Source organism: Plectropomus leopardus, chromosome 13 (assembly GCF_026936395.1).
Source record: "Plectropomus leopardus strain MGB_pleo_1.0 chromosome 13, ASM2693639v1, whole genome shotgun sequence".
NCBI classification, from domain to species: domain Eukaryota; kingdom Metazoa; phylum Chordata; class Actinopteri; order Perciformes; family Serranidae; genus Plectropomus; species Plectropomus leopardus.
In genome coordinates, this window is record NC_142188.1 from 30,052,819 (window position 1) to 30,067,231 (window position 14,413).

General features: G+C 39.0%; 1 protein-coding gene across 1 annotated transcript in view; it reads right to left on the reverse strand.

The window, feature by feature from the left end:
* The window catches only part of b3gat2 (beta-1,3-glucuronyltransferase 2 (glucuronosyltransferase S)), a 73,710-nt gene that overhangs the window by 36,045 nt on the left and 23,252 nt on the right, over positions 1-14,413 (reverse strand). The window contains exon 2 of the mRNA XM_042502100.2: positions 3,501-3,645. Within this exon, the coding sequence (XP_042358034.1) occupies positions 3,501-3,645 (145 nt within the window). The remainder of the gene's footprint in view (positions 1-3,500; positions 3,646-14,413) is intronic.

Below are 14,413 nucleotides of genomic sequence, written 5' to 3' on the forward strand. Positions count from 1 at the left end.
AGTTATGTTTGAAAGCTAAAGTGATAACAATTGACACCATAAGATAAGACTGTTACCACAAAAACAAAAGTAAGTTTTTAGAAATAATTTGACCTTGTCTCCACCTCTTGATGTAAACAGCTACTGGAATGAACACCTACAGGGTGCAGGACTTGTCTGACTCTATATTGAGGCTTGGAGAGTCTGTCTGAGACAACTGGCCGTATTCAGAACACATAAATGTTACCATAGCGGTGAGTTTGCCGATGCCTCCGACTAACTGCCTGCATTCAGTTCAGATTCCATCTAATCTGTCACTTTTCAGACCAGTTTTATTCAACATGACTCTGCAGTCCTGCTTGGTGATTTATCTCAGGAATAAACAATCAAGCAAAGTAGCACAGGAGCTCCTGTGTGGAGGAGCAACAGTCAGAATATTAAATTGGAAAGATCACATCTCATTTTATGGTAAATTAATCCATGAAAAAAACAGGAGCTCAACAGGAAAGCTGTCTGATCTCTTCAGGTACACTCGGAGGAAGAAAGAGTGCAGAATATTGTTTTCTGTTCTCTGATGAAAGCCAGCGTGCCAAAACACTCCAGTTGGCTTTAACTGGTCTGTAATCAGTGAGCTGATCAATATAGTCCTTTGATGTTTTCACAAAGAGTTAAGAACTAATAAAAGTAGGGTTGCCAAAATAACGCGTTAATTAATCACAGAAAAAACGATGCATTAAAAAAATTAGCGCTGATTCATCGCTTTCCGTGGTGCGCTTTGAACCGGTGTGTCATTGAAGGCCACAGTGGCTTTGCAACATCAGTTTTCGCACCATCTGAGTACTTGAACCCTTAAATGTCACCTCAATGCAAAGCATGTCGCAGCAGCGCCCGTGTTAACAGGTTAGAGCATCCACACCGCCTGCATGAGCAGCGCTTGTGAGGCGCGTCTCAGCTGCCCATCAGCGGCGGCACATCTAGAGAAACGGTAGCTCGCCGATTTTTTCCATGTGCCACGCACAGTTGTTAGCAGAAATGGACAGTGAAAATGGTGTTTCAATGTGTGTTTAAAAGACTGTCACAGAAGATGAGGAAATACACATCTGTTTTACTCAAAACTTCCCTACTTCTGTTTCAAAATATAAGTCCTCTGACAACTTCTCTGTTGACAAAATCCCATCAGCTGTTGACACGAGGCATTTTATTTTGAAATATATCTGCAAGACCATGTTGCTGACAATGCAATGCATGACTTCATAAATGAGCGGACTTTGTTCTTAGAAATGTGAATTGAATTTTTAAAAACACTTTCACAGCAAAATTTGATGTATGCAATTCATTTCTATTAATTAATCACAGAGCATGTAATTAATTTAGATTCATTTTTTAATCGCTAGACAGGCCAAAAAAAGGAAGCAAATTTTAATTTTCATCATTATTTCCTAAACAGTTCGAGCTCTACACTGAACCTACAAAACCAGAGAGAGTGCCACCAGTTTTCTATACGTCTTTCACTGAGCCATTCACCACGTTTTTACCTCCAGATGAAACATGACTCACCTATTCTACTCAGTGAAAATACATTTTTGACAATAGTGCTGTGTGAAATCAATATTAGAAAAGAGTAACAAAGAGAGACGGGGCAACAAGGACCTAGGTAATATATTGCACTTCACCTCAGTACCAGTAATCTCTTCAGCAGAGGTTCCTTTAGTTCCTCTCTGTCTCGCCTCCAGTTTGTAATGCAGGCTTAATGTTATAAATCTGTAGTCTCAAAGCTCAAACCCATTTTCTCAGACTTGTCGAAGCTCCTTCAGAGCCACAGAAAACATTATACAACTGTTTCCGAAGGCTGAGTGGTTCTGATTTGCATGTGTAAAATAGTTGGAGTACCCCTTAAAGAAAGCCAGTCAAATTATAGAAGCTGTACTATAATGGCCCAGAGAGGCTGTGAAGTCTGTGGTCCAAATGCTGAATAGAACAAACAACTACTATGATAACTCTCTGTAACTTTACCTGCAATGAGGCTAAAATGTAATGTTTGTTTTTTATTTATCGTTCATTAGAATGATAAGATTTTATACAATTCAGACAACGCATCGAATGTGTTCTTTAACCCGTTGAAACCTGAGCAATTTGGCTTGAAGATGACAAGTAATTTAATAAATAAATTAATTCAATGAATTTAATAAATGGCCCGAAATCATATTATCAAATATCATCAAAAAGTTACAGGAAAATCTTCTGAAAATAAATCACAACAAATAATAATAAAAAAAGACAATGACCTTTAAAAAATGCTAAAAATAAGCATATATATTTTCAGTGCCATAGTTTTAAATAAATAATTATAAGAAATATGAATTTAGTTTTCTGGACATATAACCCCAGTTTTTTGATAATGCCTAATAATCCTCTCAGCTTATTTTCTGGGAGATCTTGGTGAAACCTTTTACAAATTCTTTTGCAATTTGCAGGAAATTTCATGCCAAGTTGCTCATAATCTTTTCTCCCATGTATCAGAAAGAAATCAAACCAATTTTTCAGGTTTTAGAGGTTTAAATGCTTGTCAAAGGTGCCTGGACGTGACACAAGAAAACTGATATCAATCCAAGTGTTAACCCTTTAAAAACCCAGTTGGATATCAGATTTCTTGTGCTGCCTTCAAATGCCTTTCACAGGCTATTTAACCCTTGATTTCTTTGAAAACATGGGGAACACTGTAGTGACCAACTTGGCATGGAATGTCCAACAAATTGCAAGAAATTAGTCATGAAATTAGTCTTGAAAGTTAACTGAAAATTTGTTTTTAAAAAAAGGGTGCCAATTATGACAAAATTATGAAATAACTACAGAAAAAATGTCCAGAAATTCATATAATAATTATAATTATATGTTAAAAATTATGTTCCGAAAAAAAAAATTCGGGTCATTGCTATTTTTGCTTGTTTTCAGGGAATTTTTTTTTTTTTTTTTTTACTTATTTCTTGTTTTGTTTTTGGGCAATATGTTGGTAAATATCTCACAATTTGGTAAGGTTTTTAAAGGGTTATTTTACAAAATATCTCTGTCCACATCACAATGAGAACAAAACTCCAACCAGGATACCTCTTTTAAAAGATCACTGTTTACTTTGCTTCATTATAAGAACCAAGGAGCTCACTCAAAGATATGAGGGATGCTGGAAATGCTAGTTTTCCTTCCATTCCCTAATCCAAAACATATGTTTTTGGTGCAAGTTAGGCTTCAGACACCGAGGGAGAGCAAATATATGTTCAGGAGGTGGAACAGAAACACTAAGTTTAATTGTTATCATCAGACTAAGCAGTGCTAACAACCCTGCTAATAACTGTAGCATTCCCCAGGCTCTTTTGGGGAATGTTTCTTTGATGTATCCAAATTTCTCATTGAATACAATCTGGTCATTTTGTTGGATAACAGTTACAAAAATTAATCTGCAATCAGTTTTATGGACACAACATAAGTGCAAATGTAATTTTCAACTAAGAAGAGTTTTTCCTTACCTGCCATGTCGGTGGCAAAGGGTCTGTCCGGTCTCCAGCCGGTGTACCAACCAACAACTTTACCACCGGACACCAGGGGTCGCTCATATGCTCTGCCGCCAACAAATCCCACAGGCCAAACAGAAACGCCTCGAGTACTACGCATCTGCAAAAAAGGAAGAAAGAAATATTTTACTTCAGGTAAGGTACAGAAGCTGCGTCAGTATACACTGACATTTCTTATATTTCAAGCGGAAAGATGGCTGGTAGACAAAATGTAGTGTTTTAAGAAACGCTGTGAAAAGTGTTTTCTAAAAAGATGGTATTTTTTTCCGGAAATGTTGTTTTGTTTTGGTAAATGTTTAAGTGTTGTCTGAAATGTAGGGTTTCTGTTTTTCAGAAAAGTTGTTTTGCTTTGGGAAATGTAGTGTTTTTGTAAATGTTCTATTTTTGTAAGTGTAGTTTTTTTTCATAAATTTTCTTTTGTTTTGGGAAACATTGCAGGGTTTTTTTGGAAACAATGTAGTTTTTTTTTTTTATCTAATATGTTTATTAAACATTTTTCATCTTTTAAATAAACAGCAACGACACATAACACATAAAACAGCTCAGGCATGACAAGACAATAAAGTAAGCGGTAAATACTATCGGGCAACATCTCCATCGCCACCACTCCCCCTCCCCCTGGCAGAAACGGTAGGAAGAAAAAATTTCCAGCAAACTGGACATTCACATAGGCAGGCTGGCCGGTTTAGGAAATCTTTGCGGCAAAGGTTAGTAATTTGAACAGTCTTTTATGCTTGCTGTCAATAATTTGAACATCAGGGAGACCCAGCATGAGGCACATAGAGTCCAGCAGCATTGAGTTCCCAAAAATAATGGACAGTTCATGTACGATGTCAAGCCAGTACTGTTGTAGTTTTGCACATGACCAAGACAATGCACATAATCGCCCGTCTCAGTGTTGCATTTCCAACATAGTGGGGAGAGGTCAGAGTCCAGTTTGTTTTTGAGAACAGGTGTAATATGCACGCAATGCACAATCCTAAACTGAACAGATTTAGATCGATTACAAACAGAGATATCCATAGCATGGGTCCACACTTCCTGCCAGGCTGATTCGTCTATAGAGATGCCCAGGTCTCTGTCCCAGGCTTCTTTGGTGGCCTGGGAGGTTGGAGGTAGATTGGAAGTAAGTGCTTTGTAGAAAACACTAATGCGTTTCCTAAATATCTGAGAAGACAGGGCACTTTCCACAGATAAGGACACACTATTAGTTGTCAGAGTAGTGTCTTTCAAAACACAGCATCTGATTTGTAGGTATCTGAAAAACTCACTCTTTTGTAAGTCATATCGCTGCTGTAGCTGCTGAAAGGAGAGCAAAGTCTGACCAGCAAACAAGTCTCCCAGTTTTGTCAGCCCACAAGTATACCAAGTTCTGAATCTCCGGTCTTGACAGACTGGCAAGAGGTCTGGGCCATCCAAAATAGGAGTAAGAGGAGATGTTAGGTGAACACGGCCCTCTATGGTGCGAATGGACCTCCAAGCTTTAACTGTACTTAAAGTAATAGGATTAGTACAGTTTCTTAATCATATCAGAATTATTCACAAACAATAAATTAAACAGAGGGCGTATGGACTGAGATAATTCAATATCAAGCCAAATAGAGGCTGGATCTTGTTTAAGCCAGTCAGCTATCACCCGTAGGTGTGCTGCAGCTGATATAATCTCACACTGGGAACATCTAACCCCCCATCAGAAACCAGCCATTTGAAGTTTTGTCATCTTTAGTCGGGGCTTCCTTTTGCTCCAGATAAAGGCACTTAGCCAGCCTTCCAGCACCTTAATAACCTTGTTTGATAACAAAATAGGGATTATTTGTAGCGGGTATAGCAGTCTAGGCAGAATGTTCATTTTAATAAGGGCAACTCTACCCTGTCAGGAGAGGGGTAAAGGGGCCCAACGTTCTAGGTCTTTCTTTATGGCGTCCAGAAGAGGAGGGAAGTTAGACTATACATCTGCTCATATGTGTTATATGCACTCCCAAGTCAATGAAACCAGAGGGCGACCAACGTAAAGGAAAGGGCTCTGCCACGACTGGAATCAACGTCAACAACCCCAATGGCATCAGACTTTGCTAGATTGATTTTGTACCCTGAGAAGGCGCCGAATGAAGAGATTAATTTAGTCAGGCAGGGAACAGAGATTTCAGGACAAGATAAAAACATCAAAACATCATCTGTATATAATGTAATTTTTCCCTCCCACCAGCCAGAATACCAGATATCAGAACATCCTGCCATACTGCCTGAGCCAAAGACTCGATAGCAATATCAAAAAGCTAAGGGGCTAAGGGGGTCACTCTGCCTGCAACCTCGGTGAAGGGGAATGTTATCAGACCTTAGTACACTGGTTAGGACAGCTGCAGTTGGAGTATTATACAGAATCTTGACCCAATTTGCAAAATTACCGCCCAGGCCAAATTCCTCCAGAGCATGATGTAAATATTACCACTCGAAAAGCAAAAGCCTTCTCGGCATCGAGAGAAAGGACCAGGGCCGGCTCCTTGGAACTCTTTGATAACTGAATAACATTGAGGAGCCTTCTCATATTATCATAGGAGCACCAACCCTTCATAAAGCCCGCCTGGCCCTCCTTAATATTGAGAGTTAACACTTTTTCCAGCCGCATAGCTAATATTTTGGAAAGCAATTTCTGATCAGAGTTAAGTAAAGCTATTGGTTTATATGAGGCACAGCTGTCAGGGTACTTTCCTTTTTTGAGAATAAGGGAGATGTTGGCCTCTCTGAGTGATTGGGGTAAAATTCCACTCTCAAATGAATGGTTAAACATGGCTAGAAGAGGATCCAGGAGGGCAGAGCTGAACTCTTTATAAAACTTGCATCCAAACCTTTCCTGATGGCATAGATTTCAGGGCAAGCAGAGCTTTTTCTTTTGTAACTAGGGCATTTAATTGTAATTTTTGGTCCTCTATAGCTTTAAGGAGTTTTAGGTCTAAGAAAAATGCTTGCATGAGAGCTAGAGCATTGTCAGGCTGCTCAGACCTGTATAGATTAGAATAAAATAATGCAAGTTCCTTATTAATAGATTTAGTATCAAATGATCTAACAACATCATCATTGGTAATGGAAACAAGTGTTTGAGAGTCCGCCCTGTTTTTAACAAGATTAGCGAGATATCTACCAGGTTTATCCACAAACTCATAGAGCCTTTGTCTAGCAAATTTCAGGGAGTGCTCAGAGTCCTGGATCTAAAGAGTATTCAATGCGGTAACATGTGGTAATGTTTTTTTTAAATGTTGTAGTTTGGGGGGTTTTTTTTCAGATATTTTCATTAATTTTGGGAAACACTGTAGTGTTTTGGGAAATGTTTGTTGGACCCCTTACCCCATGGACCCAAGTGCAACCACCCTGCCTGCATCTTTTAAATGTATGCCCCTGTAGAGTCGTCAAATGAGACAACTAAGCTGTTTTCTTAAAGTTGATTGGTTCCACTTGATAGCTGTGTTTAGCTGACTTTAAAGCTTTTTAGCTTAGTGCTTAGCTTAATTCAGCCGGTCTGCTACTGTGTCCATACAACCACAATTTACAGTCATCACAGTCCTAAATATGGCAACTTACAACTGAGAGCAGAGCAACATTACAGCCGGTCAAAATAAGGCTGCTGTCTACTGATCTTCACGTGCGGCGTTTGAGCATCGTTGACTTTATAGCTTCTTAGCTTAGCTTAGCCTACTTAGCTCAGTTTTAGCAACGCCCCATTAACAATAACAGTCACAACACGCCTTTGGAGAAGTTTATGGAGAACTGTAAGTCCAGCTTGTGTTGTCATTACGTCAACTAGAGATATGTTTTAGTAAATACTCATTGTTAGATTCTACTCACCAGTCTAAAAGAAACGTCGCAGGTTCAGCATCAAACTGCGTCTTTTCACTCTCAAAGAGCTGTCCCTCGTGTTGAAAAGACACACAGATATCTACTCCACTTTTGCTTCTTCTTACAGCGCCTCTTTCCTTTGCTGTGGAGTGTTTCTTCTTAGCGAGAGCAGCTTGTTTTGGGGAAACGCTCCTCACAGAGACAGTAATATCTAAGCGTCACCGACTCTGTGCTCCGGTCTGCACTGATTTGTTTTGTTTTTGTTTTTCTCTCGCAGCTTCTTCTTCCTCTCCTCCAGCACACTAGAGGTCACAGTGGCTCGCTATCGCCCCCTCCGGCCGGGGTGTGTTATTCCAGAAGTGACATCCTGAGACAAACAAGTTCAATAGGCACGGTCTGCAGCATACATCCATGGTCTGCGGCCTGCAAGCATGCAAGACGCTACAAGTTCCTTTCAGAGCCGTCTATTATAGTGATTCCAGAATGGATGTATAGGGAATTTTTGTGGATTCTGATTGGGCTTCTAGCGGACTAGTCCCGCCTACTCACACGTCACTGTTACACGCCCCGCCCACACGTTATGCACGCTACACCATCTTCTATAAGAGTATGACCCCAGTAATTTCAGGAAAATAATAAAGTTCATTAAATATTTCATTAACACTACCATTGATGTCTTAAAGATATTCTGTGTAGATATTTTCAACAATAAAGGCCTTTTCATGCCTTAACTGCTTTTATTTTAGCAAAAGTTTATTCTCTTATTACTCATACAAACGTAATAGAAATTTTTCAGGCTGACAGACTCAACTGCAAAAAAAAAAAAAAAAATGCTATAAATATTAAATATAGGGCTGATTATCATTAGTTTCAATGTAACTGGATAGGTAACTGTATATGTAGACCTCATATAGACTAATGCACAGGTATTTCAAATACATATCTCTGAGTTTTTTCTAAACTTTCTGGCTTAAATAATTAATAAATCCAAACCTGGAAGTTGCTTTTTTTTAATTTCATGACTTTCCCTGATTTTTCATGACCATATAAACCCTATATATGTACTATTTTATACAAAACTGTTTTAGGGGAAGTTTTGGAAAGATCATAGTCTTTCATTGTAATTTTTTCTAGGTTCCTTTACAAACCCTTTGTTTATGGGGGGTTTGTTTTAAATACCCGTGCAGCTTGTATTTAATGTACATTTTTTGTACCTTCAGGTATCTACACAAATAAATTACATGATTTGCCGTTTTTTCGACAAGTTCCGCTTACTTTTGGCGGACCACAACTTCTTCAACAGTGTGATTTGGACAGCTACACGTTCCGCCCCCTTGCCTGATAAATGTTACACCTACTCATTCCTCTTGCAGTGATTCTGTTGCCCCTCAGGCCAGGGCATAAGAATTAGTTTAGCAGTGGTTATCTCTGCGTTACAATACACTGACATCTTGGATATGACGTCAAAAGTGTGACTTCTTCATACCCTGTTGTTAGGGTTAGTTCATTTTTTAAATGTTTTAAACTAAAATTTTGTCCAGATCTTACAAACTGCACCTTTAAGAGCAGCAGGAGGCCGATGTGCTCTAACAGTCTCTTCTGCGGGGCCGGGTGGTTAAAAGTGTGTTCTGCTGTTGTAACAACAGCTGTGACATCGACTAAGGTAAGCCTTTTCACTGATCCACATTCGGTTTTCTTGTCAGTCACAATATGAGCTCTGCAAAAGCAAACAGCACATGATGTCAGAGCCTGCGGGCGATGTCCACTCTGTGGATGCAATAAAGTGGAAAACCCCCAAAAACTCTGGTGACATTGGTTCTGAAATGAATTAGTTGTTTGTCAGTTTGCATGAGTGATTAGAGATCTTTAATTTCTCATGAAATGTGGGTAAGGGCAGCATGCACAGGGCTAACTGAATAGAGGACTTAATGAAACTGTGCTGCGCGAAGCTGCCTTCCATTTTCACAGTGAATGAATTTGCACACAGCCGGAAGCAGTGCGACGAGAAATGAGAGTGAGAGAGGGAGCGAGATAAAAGACAACGATGGGGCTGCAGAGTGTGGACTGCATGAGGACGGCTGAGGTTTGTGTTGGAGTATGAGACATCTGTATCTCGTCTTTGTATACGGGTGCATATGTGTGTGTGTGTGAGATTCTATTTTCCAAACCCTGCCACCCTCAAGCCCATTCATTCAGACGCTGCTCCTCATCACTCACCCAAACAGCCTCCGGCCAGTCGCTCATGACAAAACAACAGAACAAAACCAAATCAGTGAGTGGCGCTGCATTACTGCGCCCAGACATCACACTGAGTCCTCGCTTCTAAAAACCACAGGACACCAAGTGTGTGTGTATATATATATAGCACAATCTACGGAGAGGATTTACAGTTCTGCAGCAAACTTCCAAGCAATCACAGACAAGGAGAAGCCTTGGCTGTGCAAAATAAAAACACCCCAAAAGAGTTTATCTCAACTACAATGTATTTATTGCTGAATAATTCAGGATGATGTTTTCCTGGCTCGATAAATGCGAGCAGATAACAGTGACAGCCCAGTGGGTGGAGTGTTTGTCCAATCAGGTGAAGGAAAGGTTCACGTTGATGAATTACTGACGGGGAGAAGTGTCAATCTGCCATTGACAGGCTAATTAAAGGATGTCTGCCTCGAGCAATGTGCATATTGAGCCTCGCCAGAGCTCAATGTCAGAAGCAAACTGCAGACCGAGCTGTGAGGCAAGAAAAACCAAAACACAGTTATATGAACATGAAGCTCACAGTCACTGCTCACTCAGCAGCACTCGCCTCTGATAGATTTGTTGATTACAATCCAAATGCACAAGACAGTGACCAAAGATATAAAGCAGTAAACAGTATATAGAGTAAAATAAGTGCCGTGTGGCTGTATGCTTTAGCCAAGCAGTCAGTTTACATCCATGTCTGTCCAGACTCATATAAAGTCATGACAGTAAACAAAGCTTCAAATATGGATGCTGCGGCAAATAAGCCACAGATTCTCAAACATGGATGCCTCACACACATCTTAAACTCGGCAGCACAGAACATCCACACTAATCAGCCAGAACATTAAAACCACTGACAGATGCAGTGAATAACATTGATCATCTCGTTACAATGCAGTGCACTGCCGTTTTCACGTGAGCCGCCACAGTTCTCCTCCACTCTCCACTAAACTCTGCATGCTAGAACTTTTTTGTACATGATTTGATTTTTCTATACGCCTGTCCACCAAATGTACATTAAAAATGACTTTTTTTTAAGTACATAAAATTATCCAGCCTTAAACTATTCATTTTAGTCATTCAGTTTGGTTGATTAAACTGTTTTGGGGTGCCTCATATACAGAGGATATGTCATCGCCACACATGAAAATAATTGACACACTGATTCTTTCATCCATAGACCAAACACAAAGAAAGATACTTATGTAAGAACAACAAATGGTGCAGCAATGTTCTTTGGAGGAATATGGCAGCATTTTTTCGTTAACTCTTTAAAACCTGGTTCGACTTCAGTTTTCTTGTGCCGTGTTCAGATGCCTCTCTCAGGTTATTTAATCCTTTGAAACTTCACAAATTGGTTTGATTTCTTTAAAAAAAAAACATGGGGAAAAAGGCAGTGATCAGCTTGGCAAAAAAGGTCTCACAAATTGCAAGAAATTAATCAAAGGTGACCAAGAAATGACCTGTATATTAGTTTTAAAAGAGTGGGGAGATGATTACAAGGTACAAGATAGATTTAATTAATAAAAAAGATTTAATTATAATTAATATAATAAATGAATTAAAGAATGATTAGAATACATTTTTTAAACAGGAAAATTTCCCAGAAATCTGTTTAGAATTGTTCTAAATATATATTTAAAATTATGTTACCGAAAAAAATATACATTCAGTTTTAAAAAAATGTCTTTCAGCAGTTTTTTTTGGGTCTTTTAAATTTTTTTTCAGGTAATTTTCTTGTAACTTTTTAAAAATTTCTTGGTATTTTTTGGGCCATGTGTTATGTTCTCATGACCTTCTTCCTATGTTTTTGAAAGAAATCAAACCAAATTGCTCAGGTTTGAAAGGGTTAAATGAGAATCTGATATTTATGCGTTATTATGGAGCTGTAGCAAGGGTGTGGTGAGCCGGCGTAAAGACTGGAAGCAGGTACGAAGAGTTAAACCAGCTCATGTTAAATCTTTTATGACCTGGAAACAGGCTGAATCCCTGTTGTGTTGAAGCAAAGAGATAAAGAACAGGAAACTGATATTTATTTATATCAACCTGTCAGAGATGATAACATCTCTCCCTTTCCAGCAACCCCTTCTTTCCCTTTCATTTCTCCCCTCTGCACCTCTTTTGCCCCGTACCCGATCACTCTCTCTCCTGCCAGGGGCCCCTGAGCAAGGCCGGCAGCTTTGAAGCCCTTTTCCCCGCTAATACCTCGGCCCCTTGAGTTCGCCTGTGTGACGCTAAAACCCTTCCCCCTCATTTCTCTTTTGCTGCTGTCTGCCTTTCTCTCCCAGGTCATTTTTCAAAGACAGCGGCTCCTCTGCTATGTAAAAATAAAAAAAAAAGAACAGATGAAAAGGAGAGGAAGAGGAAGAAAGAGAGGCTGACTCTGTGTGCCGGTCGTTCCCAGATCATTCCTGGAGTACGATCGTTATTTTGGCTCAGTGGTTAAGTCCTAGTTTGACTGCTAATGATCCCCCGGTTTGAATGCAGCGCCTCAAAACTCAGAACAGTGTGATAGAATGGAAACAGGGTCCACGAGTATGCAGACATATTCAGAAACACTGTCTGGACTTACAGGAAGCCCAATTTTATAACACTTTGAAGACAGATATTTTAATTTTTTTTTCAGCTTCGTCTGCCTTTAGAAACAAAATCTGCACCACAAAATGGTAAAAATACATCTTATTTCTTGCGCAAATGGACAAAGTAATATATGTCTTTGTTGGTTTTAGCTTCTCAGGGGTCACAGAGGTTTTCTCAAGTCAAATCCAAGTCATTTTAAGCACTTTCAAAGCACATTATCAGAGTTTTTAAAAGTAATTTTCTGAAGTATCATCCATGAATAAATAAATATTTCTTTTTGCAGTGGAGAAAATCCAGGATTGCTTGTTTACAGCCTCTAGAAGACCATGTTTCCTAGATGGAGTTATTGCCTCATAAACATCTCTGTAAGAAAACCTAATAAAGAGCACAAGGATTTAACTGGATGTTCGAGCCAACACCAACAGAATGTAACTTTCTAATAAATCTTTACTTTTTGTGAATTAGAAAAAGTAAAATATGACTAAATTGGAATTAGGAAAATTATAAATGACACTATCACAAGGGCGTCTTCTTTTAGCCACTTTGAAGACAAACATTCACTTTGACCAAATGGATTTAATCAGAAATTGCATTGGACCAATCATTGTTTCACACTTCTCTTGGATCAACGTTTAGATTTACAGATGCACCAATGAGCCACATAGAGGCAGAACTTCACACAATGCTGGAAACTCACACTTGACATAATGGCCTCATGATCTTGATATGTTGGCTAAAACACTTCCAGCAGACACAAACATCATTCATTTGGAGCTGGGTTTCTGACCACCAAATAAATGTACGTCCAATATTTACTCTCCTTTCAGCTCTGCATGGTCTCTACCAGCTCCTGCAAGCATAGTATGTCTCTTTAGATGCTACATCAGAACCTGACTCAGAATCAGCTTTTTTTGCAAGTTTGTGTGCACATCTGAGGAATGTGATTCCTTTCTGTCCAAACATCCAGCTAAAAACCAGAGCATCTACAGACCATATTGCAACAAGGTCACTCCAGAAACGATAGAGATCTGCAGCATTATGCAAATGCCAAACAGGGGCATAAAGTCAGTTGCCTCTTCCCCTACTTCCTACCCCCCCATGTCCAGATCCCTTGTGTGCACCACAACCCATCTTCACATGCAACGTTTTTGCATCTTGCATTGATTGCGAAGTTTATGGACAAAATCTGTCCATAAACAGACAGATAGATGTACAATTTGAGTTGCCAGGACCACATTTTGCCATGATGAAAGACACACACACACACACACACACATACACACGCACGCACGCAAGCAAGCATGGACAGACACACACACACACACACACACAAGGTGAAGACAATATCTATCAGCCGTTGCGATATTGTCACAGCTGGTAACAAGGCTGAACAAGACAGAAACACTTGAAAACTATAGACATTGACTACTAGGTACAGATACATAGTGTGTGTTGTGTGTGTGTGTGTGTGTGTGTGTGTGTGTGTGTGTGTGTGTGTGTGTGTGTGTGTGTGTGTGTGTGTTTCACAACAATGAAACTGTGTTGAAACAGTTGGTCAGAATTGCAGTGGTGCAGACAGCAAAGGATGCTGGAATAACTACAGAGTGATTATAAGTGTAACAAATTGTTCATATGTGCCACGGAAACCCATTCAAACTGTTATTTTTGATCCCACAGCCATCAAAGCATTAAAATATGCATTATATTATTTCTGGGTGTCATTCTGGGCTTTTGCCTTGACATTTGTAATTTTTACTATTTTCCACCTGATGACATCATATTTGACATATAGAGAAAATACATGCTATTTTCACTAAGTGCAATGTCACAATCAATGATGCTGCAAATCATTGACATATCCCAGACTGTGAAAATAATAATAAAAATTCTACTTTGCATGTAGTATATTAATAATAATTGGGGTTTTTTTGTTTAATTTCTTTATCTAAAAACATGGCATCATGACAAAACCACGGCATTTAAAGGCTCAAAATTCTGAAAATTAATGAATATTTAGCATTTATAAACAAATTAATATTTATTTAGGACTGATGTTGGTTAAAAAATGAACTCAATAAAAGTAGAAAATATTCTTAATGTTTCTTTTTTTAAAGCTTGATTTTGAAAAGCGAGTTTTGTGTGCTGAGCGATATGTGTGTGTAATATTAAGCTAAGGCTCATTTAAAAACTTTTTGGTAGTTTAGAACAAATCATTT